Consider the following 15,102-nt stretch of genomic DNA (forward strand, 5'->3'; position numbering starts at 1 on the left):
AAAACATGGTTTCCTCACCAGGGTTTGGGCACCCTTTACTCCTATGTATAAATTTGTCCACTAGTCAATTCATTTTAAATTATGGAGTATTTTTCTGAATCTCAGAATATTTGAAATTATTAGGTGTGTATAGAGCAGATTTGTTTTATTCCACTTAAAAGGTAAACATATCTGTAAATTTGCACCGTATTTTATTTATATGTATTTTTCACACACTCTTAAGCTACAATGAATACCGGGCTATTGGCTTCATAACACGTTTCCGCCACCTCACAGTATGCCTGAATGCCCTTCAGTTTTTATGGGGGAGCTAGGGTGTCAGCTCGGAAAAACCATCTGCTAGCAAGCCATACAGATCCACAGCACGGTAAGTGTTGTCATCTCAGTATATGATGAAAGTTTGCGGATAGCTTGACAGATTCAGACACCATTCTTTTTTGTGCAGTTCTTTGTCAAGCATGTAACATGTGAAGTAATCACTGTGAATGATCAGTTGTGCTTTGTTGTTCCAAGCAGTGGTGTATGCGAGTTTGAGGTAGGGGAGTTGATGGGGGTTACATCCATGGACATCTGCAGGATTTTTTATAGGGAGGAGCAAGGAAGGTATTTTCTTTTTCCAGGGGGGCAAACAAGGTACATTTTCCCCAATAATAGTGTTGTTTCCTAAAACAAATTGCTTAAATTTGAATTTATCATGTTTGTGCATTAATTAACACATATTATTGTGGCTGAAATGAAATTATATGCATGAAATATATAATATTTGGTTGATTTTCAATTTCCAGTGGGGAGGGGCATGGTCCGCTCTTGCCCCCTCCTTCTGGACACCCATGGCAACATCCCATCTCGAAATTTTGAGCTTCAATTGAAAGCAGTAAAGAACTCTGAAAAAAATCATTATTGAATGCAAACACCCCTTAAAATTATCTCCAATTACCATCTTTGAATAGGTTTTAAAATTAAGGTTTAAAGCGATGATTGCAAAATATTTTATAGTTTATTCCTCCCCTACCTAGAAAGCAGCTATGTGATGCCGACTTTTACAATTCTAGTCACGTTGGGAAAAAATCCTGCGTTTGCTAGCGGTTCCAAGTGAGTGTATGTGTGTGGAGGGGGGGTTGGCAGAGGTGTCTTCTGGACGCATGCGATGCGAAATTAGAAATTAGAATGTAGAAATGCTCTTTATTGTTGTCGCAGAGCAAGCTGTTGGATGAACCACATCAGTGAAGGAAGATTTTAACGTGAGCAAGTGCTGCTTGCGTGCTTCTTCCCTCCCCTCTCCACTTCTTCCCCCTAACAATGCGTGAATATCACATTGGCTGCATGCAGTGTGACAGCTACAGAGAAGAGTGTGCTTGTTGTTTCGTTCAACAAAGATCAGTGGCAGTGATTGATTTTTCTCCTTGGAGGTACAGTGCAATGCACATTTAGTTTAAAGTTTGGTTTATTTTTATTTCTCGGCCTCTTTCAAAGTTCCACATGACTTAGTGCAGTATTTTCCCGAAATATTTAAAAAATGATGGAAAATGAAAAAGAGGGTGTGATACAGGACCTAATTAAAAAACAATTAAACTTTCGCTCTTTCTCAGAAAAACAAGAAATAGTTAAAAATGATAAGACCTTGCCCTTCTTTAACCGACCTGTGTAGTAGTTATAAGGATAAGAAACAGGAGTATGTAAGACATTTTCAAACTGCTCAATACAAGAAAACTAGCTGGTTAGCAGGTTGTGATGTTACAGAGAGGTTGTTCTGTTGGCCTTGTCTATTGTTTGGTGTTGATAGAACAAGTGTGTGGACTAAGGATGGATTTAGTAATTTAAAACGTACTATCTGTTTCTATTTCAAGACATGAGAAATCTCTCGGTCATATTAGAGCAAGTTTAGAGCTTTCCACATTTGGGTGAACAAGAATAAATCTTCAGATAAATCAATAAATGAAAATATCTGTAAAGCTTCATAATGAGGCCGTAACAATAAACAGGGAAGTTTTGAAATGACTGATAGACTGTGCATGTTTCTTAGCAAAACCAGAGCTGCCATTTAGAGCCATTACTTTATTACTTTTTTTTATTATTTCATATGTTATGCAATATTTAGTAATGTTAATGTGCAAATTGTCAACTATTGAATACGTATAATGCTATGCCCCATTCCATAATACATATGTTTTAAAAAAATTGTGTAAGCATGCCCTTTATGAAATTCCAGGATACGCCACTGGGGGCGGGAGGGGGGTCATTGTAAATGCAAAAAAAACAACATCTACCTGTAGCATGCATCTTTGAAAAGTCATGAGCCACTGCTGAATCCACTATATGGGACTGCCAATGAAACAAGGAGTGATTTAAATTCAACATTACTGTATGGTAATGATATTTACATTCATTTCTTCTGATTCTTTGCAGGGTGACTCAGGAGGTCCTATCCAAATTAAAAGTCGAAATAATCAGTGTGTTTATTACATCATTGGGGTTACGTCCTTTGGAAAGTACTGTGCTGCAAGAAATGCACCTGGGGTGTATTCTCGAGTGTCTTCTTTTGTGCCATGGATTGAAAGTGTTGTGTGGCCGTGATGTGTTGTTTTTACTGTGCATGCCATGTAAGTGTGTGTGTGTGTGTGTATGTATGTGTGTGTGTGTGTGTGTGTGTGTGTGTGTGTGTGTGTGTGTGTATATATATATATATATATATATATATATATATATTTTCTTTCCATCGTCTCTCTCAAATCAAAGTTGCACATGCAAAACAACTTATTTTGTGCCAAAGAAATCTACTTTAGCTGAAAAGTCAGCTGAACTCCTTCCAGTCATGAGGAAATAAAGTTGTGATGCATGATGGGAATAAATAAATCAAAATAAGTGTTAGAATCAAAAGATGATAGCACTTCTTTCTTCAGACAGCTTAAACGTTTTTCAGTGCAGTGAAAATTTTCAAGATAGATTCCCCCTTAGTTTAAAATTGGAGAAAAATAAAGCTATTTCATAGATATTGTGTTCTTGCCACAATAGTAGTGTTCATAAATGTAAAAAAAGGCAAATGGATTTTGAGATAAAAGAGGATGTGCTTACTGAGAAAAAAATGCTTATAACATGTCTTATGTACAATAAATGCTATTTATGTAAGAATCATTTCATATTCATTTAACTTGCATGAAAAAATACATAAATAAAACACATAGTTGTGTTAACATGGAGGTGAAGAACAAGAACTCATTTGAATTGGTGGGCCAGGATAGGCTGATCTTTTAACTCTCATTTTGCCTGACACAAGACATTAAATAACAATTCCTGTACAGTCACAAGTTCATCTTTGAGTGAGTGGAATAGAGCCTTGGTCTTGAGTAGTCAAGAACCTATTAAGTGAGTTTGCATACATATAGGATAGAAAAAGCAATTTTCAATGGCTCATATAATCAAATTCTTTGACCTTGATGTTCTCTACACATGTGAGAGTTGTTGGTGTTGTACGGTCACATCTCTGTGTATTTATATTCAAGATAATTACAAGTAGAAAAGAAGAATAGTTGCAATAAAATAAATTCCGATTGACAGAATCTCGTAAATAATACTGTAAAACTGTTAGAAAAATAACAGTATCTGTTAAAAGTACTTAAGTTAAATTTTTGACAAGAAATGTAGCAACACCTCTGCTGTGAAGTGGATTATCCAATTTACATTATATTCATTAATTATAAGGCAATCTATGACTGGCAGAATCGACATCAGTTGCTGAAATATCCTGATGTTGGAGAAAGGAAAAAAAAAAGTTTTTTTATACTCCGCGTGGTGCGGATGGAAAAAGCTAATTCCCCTATATGGTTGGTTTTGTATTTCAGTCATTAAGAAACTTTTGTTCTATAATGTAAAGAGTATACAAAATTCCTCTCTATGAAAATTTATGTGAAACATTAGTGACACACTAATCAAAGAAACCATTGATTCCTATTTGTTGAGTGTCAAACTGCTGTTTTTGACTCGTGAAAAAATTCAAAACAATTTTAATAATGTACACAGTATTCTACAGAATGTCCTACATAAGCAGTACAGCGTCTGTTGTGGGCCAGTAGTGTTCTTTATAGCAAGGTGTGTGTGAACCGAGATGGAAAAAGTCGGGACACAAATTAAAAGGGATTGACTGCCCCCACTAAATCGAGACGTGTGGTATCCTTGAATCAGTGGTTATAAAACTAAAATTACCAAATATTGCAGACTGCAGACTTCTGGAGCCTGTCTCTCTCCACAAACTAACAATTCATTTGTGGGAGGACAAAATCAAAATTCTTTGAAAATTTGAAAAATCATCCTTATTTTCGTAGGTTTTTACAGGTTCAAATTAAAAGTTTCATAGCTCGAGAGGGCCCCCATGGCCCCCTTGAGTATGGGCCTATGTGAACCTGAAATTTATGGAAAAGGAGAGTATAGAGTAAAGTTCTTGTTAAAATGAAGTATTCAAGGTAAGATGTTTATTATATGTTATGTTTATTACTCACTTGTAGGCTTACATAAATATTTCACAATCTTTCCTTACTGTTGTTCTTTTAATGAAACATTTTCATAATTATTTGTGAGGTATGTATTTTTAATCACAATGTTATTTCACTTCAAAAAGAGAAAGAGCCTCTCCCCCAAGCAAATTTTTGTTCATTTGAACACTACGATATGGTGAGATGGCCCAGGTTTTGAACCTCACATTATGCCAATGATATATAGAAACACACACACACATGCATATATACAACCATGTGCTACCACTAATTGACTGAATCTCGAATTATTATGAGGCCTCCCCGTTGGCACAGGGTAGTGTTGTCACCTTGTAATCAAGGAGCCCTGGCTTCGATACCTGGTGGAGGCACATAGTGGTTCGAATCCCACTTTAAACTGTAGGTCCAGTCCAGATTAGCCTTACTGTGCATAAAGTGGACTTAAAACATCAAATCTATCAATCAATCCAATTATTATAAACAAAATATGTGACTTGTCTATAAATAATCACATATGTCTGAAGATGTTGCAAGGCAAATATATTTTGTTTAGTTATTTTTCTTCTTTGTATACCAAAGTCTCAAATGAGACAGTGTCAACAACATTTTTAGTCTTGTCTTGATTTTACACAGGTCCGTTTCATTCCAAGTTTCAAGGCCATCTCAGTCTCGGAACACTCGTGTTCAGATAAAGTAGCACATACTCACATACTACAACTGTCCAACCTTACAAAATGTGCCACTTTATATGAACAGGAGTGTACCATTCATATCAATGACAAATATAAAACAAAAGTTTATTAACGTAAATAACAAGGAGAATAAGTTATCTTGAAAAAGCCAGTGCAATACTCAGGGATAAGATCACAACCCTCATCCTCCACCCACATACTTTCGAAGGTAATGTCGTGAAAATTAAGCCAGGGTGTCAGTTCCGTAAATTTTTATGGATTCCCCATTTGTTTTGTCCCTTTATTTTCTTATTTTTTATTTTTATAATAATTCACTTTCATTGCAATGTATGCCCTAGTATAAAGAACCAAATTTGTGTAATTTTCTTGAACAAGTTCATTTTACAGTATTCTAATAGGAGATAAATAAGATTAGTAAGTATAGAAATGCAGTTAGTAAGTGTAGAAAGTAAATGTTTGTTATATTAGTGATTAAAAATATTTATGAATACAGGAACAAAATTACATAAATGTGTACACATGTGTCTTTGATTGGGTAATACTGTGTCAAGAAAAATGTAAACTTCATGACTAAGCATGACTAAGATTTCTGCTTAAATTTGAAACATAACTTTAGAAAGATGTTTGAAAAGTTAATAACAATGGAAAACTATCCACTTCAGTATACTTGTGGCATGAAATGTGCAATAATGAAGAAAAAGTTGTGCCGGATATTCACTGATTTCGTATATTGTGCAAGAATAGAAATCTCTCCTGAAGGATTTAATAATTATACTATAGTAATTGGCAAAATTAATCCTTTCTAATATTACATGTTGTTTGATTATTATTATTGGTGTTATTAAATCCAACAACCTAACTTCCTTTAATCTTTTCCCTCTCATCCACCATCAGTGGCATATGCTGGTTTAAAGGAGCAGGTAATCTCCGACCCTTGATTAATTCATCCACACACTCTTAAAGTATCCCTGCAAATGTACCTCAGCATCGATGTAATTTCAATTTTTCAATATTCAAAGGGAACAGTAAAAGCTCTGGGGTGGAGAGTGTGACTGGTGGAATCCATGGTTGTTAAAGGTGGACCGGAATTGAATTTATTTTTACAATTCCTGGACCTTTAACGACCCTTGTGGAATCTCTCCCAGAAGGAGAGTCCACAGAATTGGGGCGCTTTCAAATTCCATTTTTTTTCTTTTTCAAATTCAAATTCTTTATTTGCGTGGGCGAGGTTCAGCCTGAGGCTGTTCTGCCACCTAACTCGTGTCATGGATTACATTTAAATTTACATTTCTAAATGTTATAGTGTTAATACAGTATACAACAAAATGTACGATTTAGCAAATATGTATAAAATTATACAAAAATGGTGAAAAGACAACGTAAAAATAAAAGTACAATAAAAATGAAAAAGAAGATATAGATAAAATATATAACATAAACTTACAAGTTACATCATAGTATTTGAACACAATCTCTGCTCTGCTAAAAGAAAGATTCTACTTCATTTCGGAAAGATTCTATTTTAGGTATACTCGACATGCTCTTCGGTAGGACATTTCCATTTTTGTGCAGCTAAATATGAAAGCTACTGATATGCCTGTGTGGCATATGTGTGCCTGAGTGCGCTTGATTAGCAGCGTTTTGTTTCACCGCTCATTGTCCAAGGATTTGAAGGGAGCCAGGGGAATCTCCCCTATCTGGAGATTTCTTCTCGGACATTCAGCGGCAAACGGTTGGAAACATCCGCATGCTGGAAGCAAAGAAATGCCCGAGTCGGAGATTTGTTGGAAATAATATCGCAAAGAGAGAGAGAGAGAGAGAGAGAGGGAGAGAGAGAAAAAAAGCCATTGGCCGGGCCATCTCCGACTCGGGCCCATAGCTATAATTGATCTCCAGGTGGGGCTCATAAGTTATCAGGGGGGGGGGGGCTTAGTAAATCAAGTACAATTTTAAAACGTTTAAGACTATTAAATGAAGGTAAATTGATTTGACTTTAATGCTGGGCGAGTTTCAGCTGTTGCTGGTCTACCACCTAATCCCAAAAAGTACAGATTAAAATAAAAATAAAATTCAAGATTACAAAGAAATTATGTGTGAGGGGAGGGGAGTTATAAAAAAAATAGAAATATCATACAAATACCACATGTTTTCTATATATTTTAAAACATCGATTTTTGAAGTGTTGGCTGCTACTGAAATAATCCCTTACTGCACACACTATACTACTTTTGATGAAACAGATCCAAATCTAGGTCTTAGATTATGGTGGGTATTTTAGTTAGAGGGGGATTGAGTATTAAATTGAGGGAGGAATCTAATTCTTGCGTATTACTATATTGTCTTAGACTGTTGCGGAAATTCTGGTGTGGAGACTGGGAATTAATTTTTTGGAGGAGGTATATTCACTCTTCAATATCAACAGTAAGTCTAAAATTGGCATGTAAATTTTGGTGGTAGGATTGAGTATTAAATTTAAATAGGGAGATGGGAAGAAGCTCTTGATAGTGTGTTAAATCTTAGATTGTCAAGGGATTTCTGTACTGGAGAGAGAGTTCGAACATTACATTTTTGAGACTGTATTTTATGGGCTGAGCCGATACCACTTTGAATCGATACCGATGCTGATACTCTGACTGATACCCACCAATACCGATGTTGATACCGATAGGCTACTTGTATAATTCCAATTTAAAATAACATATGTAATAACCAGCCTTGGTGTGTGTTTTTTAGTATTGTTACATTTTGTAGATATGTATTTTTGACAAGGGGCGATGAATAAATTAACCCACCAAACTATGCTCTCTTGCAACAATGCATCACAACTTTACAGATTTTTATAGATCAGTGACAATCGATCAAATGTTTCAAATATGAGAAAAATATTATGAGAAGCTCCCCCCCCCCCCATATTGAAAAATTAGATCATGGCTCTTCAATCTCCTTTAAACCAAGGGATCACGCAAGAATAATTGGTGATTTACCAGCCCCGGACACGACGTCTAAAGAACTAACAGTAAACTCGTCTCTTTTTTTGTCCGTTAACAAAGAGAATAATAAATAATAAACGAAATGTAAGGAGAGAGTGATAACTTGCCAGTCTCTTCCTTATATATCAGCTGAATGATTTCAGTACAGTGATATTCCGACTTGACTTTTCTTTTGACATATATACTTTCGGGAAATTATTTCTAAAAAGTATTAAAGGCTTAGTACTATCCCACCACTACACTTTCCAGAAAGTAAATGCCATCAACTGTCGTTCAAATAAAATTATTCCCTTGCCGAGTTCCCTGTGCCGAAACACGCTTGTTGAAACCCAATTATGCAGGTCGGGACAACAAAAGTCTAAAGTTGGAAAGGAAAAGGGGGATTAGCCCAGGTATTTGAATTTCCAGGAATATGCTATGTACTATGTCTGAGACACGTGCACCACTCACAGGGCGATGACTGTTTTGACTGCGGGAGGTCTCTAAACAGAGAAATCACATCATTAGATCTCTTGCATAATTTGCTTTTGAAATTTCTTACCATAATGCAAGAAATCTATCAAATGTCCACAATACACCAGGTGCCTCGTTGGCTGCAGGGACCTCATTGAGATTATTGCTACACGAGACCGCAACTGTGAGAACAAGAAGGATGGGGATAATTTCGCGTTACCCTTGATTTGCAAATTACTGCGTATGGATCTTTGTCACGTACTTGCTGTTCACGGAACTTGACTCCATGTTCAATTAACAAATGCAAAATTTTCATTTTTCTTCAAAGCCAAATGTAAATTGGAAAAGGTGAATGAACCTTTGAAAATAAACAAATGTTGGTATTGACCACCCTTCTAGCGAGTCAAAAACAATGGTATCGGCTGCTATCGGTGGAAAAATTTCAACCGATACTTACCGATACCGATACCACTGGTATCGGCTCAGCCCTAGTATTTAGCGATATGGTATCCACATGTTTTCGACCCCGAACGTGCCAAAAGAGAAACTGGAAAAGATTAAATATCTCGGGATCCTAAGAACGTATTGACTGACTGACATTCCAATGAACGAATATTCTTGAAAGCCTGCAAAGAAATGAATGCAAAAATTTTCTTGCTCACTTCGCTCGCAATAATGTGTTACGACAGTGACGTGCGGTGATGTCGACACTTGGGGTAGCAATCAGTGGCGTGCCCATGAGAGGTTGGTATGGGTCATAATCCCCTCCCCCCTTTAGGGCCCAGTATTCCTAAAAAATAGAACGTCAAAGAAAGGAAAGGATTGCAAAATGACGAAGGACTACTGAAAAGAAGCACGTGTCAATCCCACCCACTTTCGAAAATCCAAAAGATGTTGATTTGACTATTAAGCCAGAGATCCCGGGTTAGAACCCCGACCTGGGCATGGGTGTTATTTGTGTTTGTCCCTTCATCAATTTTATCGTACCATCTTGACGATTAGCCAAAAGTGTAGGGAAAGTGAAGTAAAACAAACCCAATGAAACAATCAATCAATGATTTGATTTATGCTACTTAGCGTCGCTGTCACATTTGGCAAATCGCGAAGATGGTGCAATACAATTAATGAAGAGACAAACACAAAAAACACCCATGCCGAGGTCGGGATTCGAACCCGGAACTCCTGGTGTCATAGCGTGCAGCGATAACCACTCCTCTGCGGCTGGTTGATTTGGTGTTTAAGTCCACTTTATGTACATAAAAGCTAATCGGGACTCGACCCACAGTTTAAAGTGGGATCCAAACCACTATGTGCGTCCACCTGGTACCGATCCGGGGCCACTTGCACTACCCGACGGAGGTCGGCCGACAACAAAGATGAGTGGAAAGCTCTAACTATTCGGATACTTGGGTATCGGTAAAGCAAACTGCGTATTTACTCAGTGGTACTTAAAATTTCAATTGGATTTTTGAAACACCATATTTGCATATGATTAACGTTTTTCCAAAAAATTTGCATTCCTTGATTTCCCTAATTTCTTCATCTCACGATCTCGTTACTGAAGGATCCGGGCTCGAGCCCTGGCCTGTGCATGAGTGTTCCTTTGTAACCACTTTTCATGCGTTTAATTTAATCAACGTTCATCGTCATGGCAGAAGTTAGGTAAAGTGATGGAAAAGCAACGCTAAAGAAAGGAAAAATAAAATACAAATAATTTCCTCCCAGTTCATCTGCAGGGAACTGTGAAATCAGGAGTCCAAAGTTCTCTGTTTATGATTGTCCCTCGTGACTTCCATAAGCTCATTAGCTACCTATCGCGATTAAATCTATACAACTAGAAAAAGTGATGGAAGGTGGCAAAAATTAAATATATTAGAGGGGATGAACTTTTTTAGGTCTGGAATACATTTTACATTCCAAATTATTTCATTATTCACTGCAGAGTACAACACATAGGAACAAGAATGCGCACTCGTCACGGGTTCGAATCTCGGCCTGAATTGTTCTTTGTGAGGTCCCTTCATCAATTTCATTATATCATCACTCATCCTCATTTTCGCGATAACCAAATGTGGTAGAAAGGTGAAGTAAAATATACCAAACCAACAACAACAATTAGAACGCGCGTTTTCTTGCCCAAATTAATACATCCGTATTTATGACTGTTTAGTTTACCCATTTTTTTTATTGGAGGCCAAATTATTAGTATATTTAAATAAAACACTACTAAAACGAGAGCGAGATATTTGTTATTTAATCATTATATATTCCATATTTGAAAAAAAGAAAAGAAACCATAACGTTTTTGTCTGCACATAATACAAGTACGTTCCCATTCATATACAAATAAAACTACATCCCATATTATACATACATATTGTACAACGTTTAAAAGGTTGTGTAAATGCAGAGAACATAAGTACTGCGGAAAATTTTCCCATGAGTTCTTTAGAGGATTTACAAAGGAATCGAAGGGAAACTTATCCCCTATCTGTCCTATAGGAGATAGACTGGAGGACCTGAAACCACGGGCTTTCAACCATTGGAGCGGGGGGCGAGGGGCAAGGGAGGTACAGGCAGAAATCTTCCCTTTCCCTTCGGGCGGTTGTCTATTCCTGGATCTGGTAAGGCGGAAGAAGAGCCAGCTAGGGTATTCAGCCTTGCCAGCTGATCACATCGAGGGACGAGAAGCGCGTGGAAAGAAATGTTGCATATGAACTGAGGCTTCAAGATAATAAATATTGTGATTTGGAAATAATTAGAGACGTGAGATTGATTGATCTATCTCTGCTAGACTAGCTACTCCTCAGTGCACGTCACTGTGTTACGATAATGCGTTTTTTGGCGCTTTACTCAGGTGAATGTGAAGTTTAAAACTATAGCTGCATTACAAGACATAAGCGATATTCTTGATATTCATTAATAACATATCTTCTTAAACATATAATGCTTAGTATTGGAATACTGCTTAATTTAAAGCAGGTGCATCATTTGTAACAAAAAGCTAAGGAAAACGTTATTTTCGGTAGACACGCTGTCGTAATTAAATACGGTACTTTGTAGGGATTACGATTTGGTTTGAGGACGCGGATGATATGATTTGGGGGGGGATGTGTCATTGGCCTTGGGGGGAATGGGCACCCCTGGTGGACCACCCAACTGTGCATCTCCGACTTACGTTTTTGCTAGTAACATTACCACCTGGACAACTTGGTTTAGTGGATATCTTGTTCGTTTTGTTTCATTTCGTAGAAGGAAAAACCTTCACAAAAAGCTTTGACGTCAATATCAAAGTACAATGGATACAGTATCTTCTCAATTTATTTTACGTTGAGGATCGTCGACCAAATATTTACTAAGTTTTCCTGGTGCATGACCTTGAAGCCTGAACGCACAGCCAGTCCTACTTGCTCTCGCACTCCTCGCAAGCAAACTCTGACACGCATGATATTTACGGCACAGGGACGGAAAATTGAAATAATCTTCATTAGGAATCGCACGCAAAAGTTACAGACAGGCCGACTGTTTTTAGTGTTTTATTACCACTCCTCCTTTTTTAATTGTCCGAATAATGCTCCTCTTCTGGAAACCAAACAAGACTGAATTCAAGGTCATTTCTTTTCATGAAACGTCACCCAAGTTAGTATTAGCTAATACTTACAAAAGCTTGCAATGCAAGGAAATGCCTCTCTTGCGCATCAATAGTAAATTCGGCCATGTTGAAACGAGTTGAACGATTTCGCCCAATTTTACACAGCTATCAATTTACAGAATTTGGAATGCGCGCATCATTCTGAAAATAAATTTTTCGTCAGCCGTCTTGAAACATGGCTACCGATTTTACTCAAATCAAATGCAATACCAGACCAGTCCTCCAAGCTGTTATAAGAATTTAATTTCAAAGAGTTTCAAATTTACGACCTTACTCATAAGATTGGTCCCCCCCTTCTCCCAATCGTTATATTTGGTGTCATGGTGTAGCGTGTTGGTTACAACGGCCGCATTCTAATCGAGGGTTCTCGCGTTGGACTAGCCTTTTCAAACAAACTAAAAGTGGAAACGTTTGGAACGCTCTGCTTGGTTTAGCATAGATTTCATCCTCCACACAGGTTTCCATATGAAAGGGCAAAAATAATTGAGCAGGAAAAGAATAGAAGAAAGAAAAGGAAATATAAGGAAGATAGGAGTGAGGAAAATAAGATATAAGAAAGAGACAAAAGAAGGGAACGAGAGAGAAACAGATGATAAGAGTATACATATTACGCTGAGATCTTGCGTGAGTAAAGCTTTGATAAATTCCGTTTCAGTTGACGCCAGGTGTTTGAAGTTCTGAGATCACAAGGCGGTCTGAGTCGCAGCATTTATGGAGAGGCAAGACCATTGTTATGTACGTATATAATCAGTGGCGTACGCAAGGGGGGTTACTGGTTTAACCCCCTCCTTGAGCTTTTGAAATATTATGGAAAATGCTGTAGAAAAAATTAAAAATGGCTAATTTATCAGTCAAAGATCTGCGACAGTAATAATAATAATAATAATAATTTGAATTATTATTACATGTTTTGTTGTACTGAAACATTGCTTGCCTCCTTCGTAAGACTACGCTTCGCTATTGGCTGCTAGAATTTGTTAACAATCGAATGACTAGAAAGTAATTTTGTTATATTGCTTTCATAAATATACACTGCTGTTTGTGACAATTGCAACACCTAGAAAGAATGGCCCGAATGAATCCAAACTCGGAGGATGTGTAGAACAGTGTACGAGCAATAAGTGATTAGGATTGCAGAAGGATGGCGTACGCCAAGCTCAGTCAGTGAAGAGCCATCAAACGAAGTGGAAACGTTAAAGGAAGTGCCGGTATGCCTCGTCGACGTCAAGTGGCTCAATATCAGCATGTGAGTAAGTTCGAACGGGGCAGAATGATCGGTCTCCGGGAAGCGGGTTTGTCATACCGTGACATTTCGGCTTGTACAGGGCATGATCCTACGACAGTGATGCATGTGTGGAACCAGTGGATAGAAAGGGTTGTATGCAGCGACGGGCAGGTACTGGACCACGCGGTGACCACAGCACGGGATGACCGCCATCTTGTCTGCATGTCTGTAACGGACCTTACAGTTTCGTCCACAGTGTTGGCTCGATGCTGGAACACTTCAACAGCTGTGGACCTGTCTGCGTCGACGGTTCAACCTGGTTCAACGCCGTCTGCTGCAGGCTGGACTGGTGGCACACATGCCATTGCGTCGGCTTCCACTGTCCAGAAACCACAAACGCCTCTGACTGCAATGGGCACGCGAACGCAGTCGCTGGCGTGCTGAGTGGCAAAATGTAGTGTTTTAAGACGAGTCCCGCTTCAACTTGTCCTACAGTGATGGCCGCATACATGTTAGACGCTACCGTGGTGAACGCAATCTGGCAGCCTCCATTGTTGAGCAGCATAGCGGACAAACGCCAAGTGTGATGGTTTGGGGTGCCATTGGATACAAAATGCGATCTCACCTCCTACGTATTGAAGGCAATCTGAACAGCAACCGCTACATGAGGGAGGTTTTAGAGCCTGAGGTACCGCCCCTCCTTCAGGCAACTTCACATGCCATATTTCAGCAGGACAATGCCCGGCCACATGTGGACAGGAATGTGCAAGCCGTCTTCGAAAAACGACGGATACCACTGCTTCCCTGGCCAACACGTTCGCCTGACATGTCACCCATCGAACATGTCTGGCATATGGTTGGTCGGCAACTTGTTCGTGACGGTCCTCCAGCAACCACTGTTGATGCTTTGTGGACTCGCATACAAACTGCGTGGAGGGAGATTCCCCAGGAACATATCCAGGCCCTCTTTGATTCCATGCCACAACCTGTAGAGGCTCTGTTTGCAGCATGTGGGGGCTTCAAACCATACTGAATTCTCAAGGTCAGAGATCATGCACAGTTCTGTAATCCTAATCATTTGTGTATTGGCATGTACCTAATCTGTGGTATAAATTTCATTCCAATCACATGTATCCTTCTTGGTGTTGCAATTTTCACAAACAGCAGTGTATTTATGTAGATCTCTACTACTTAATAATAGTAGTGATATTAGTAGTAACAGCAGCTGCATTAGTAGTATTATTAGCAGTAATTAAACTAATTAATTATAAGTATTATTAATTAATTATGAGTATTATTAATTAAAGTGTAATCTGGAGAAAGTTTCAGAAATAACCCCCCCCCCCTTCCTTGATGAAATCCTGCGTACGCTACTGTATATAATTGTATGTAGTTCAATGGACAAGACTGACGAAATATAAACCAGCTCCCCTTACTCTCTCTCTCTCTCTCTCTCTCTCTCTCTCTCTCACACACACACACACACACTCACCCCCCCCACACACACACTCACCCCCCCCCACACACACACACTAGGACAAACATGCACAGAGATGGATCTAGCACCGTTGTCTCGGGGATGGGGTTCACAGCATGTTTTGTA

General features: G+C 38.4%; 1 protein-coding gene across 1 annotated transcript in view; it reads left to right on the top strand.

Annotated features, from left to right (window-relative positions):
* The window catches only part of LOC146004258 (serine protease snk-like), a 40,626-nt gene extending 37,998 nt beyond the window's left edge, over nucleotides 1-2,628 (top strand). The window contains exon 7 of the mRNA XM_083142953.1: nucleotides 2,407-2,628. Coding sequence (XP_082999079.1) covers nucleotides 2,407-2,574 — 168 coding nt within the window. The 3' untranslated portion in view covers nucleotides 2,575-2,628. The remainder of the gene's footprint in view (nucleotides 1-2,406) is intronic.
* Nucleotides 2,629-15,102: the final 12,474 nt, after the last annotated feature.

The sequence above is a fragment of the Lepisma saccharinum genome, chromosome 1 (assembly GCF_977018435.1).
Source record: "Lepisma saccharinum chromosome 1, izLepSacc3.1, whole genome shotgun sequence".
Lineage (NCBI taxonomy): Eukaryota > Metazoa > Arthropoda > Insecta > Zygentoma > Lepismatidae > Lepisma > Lepisma saccharinum.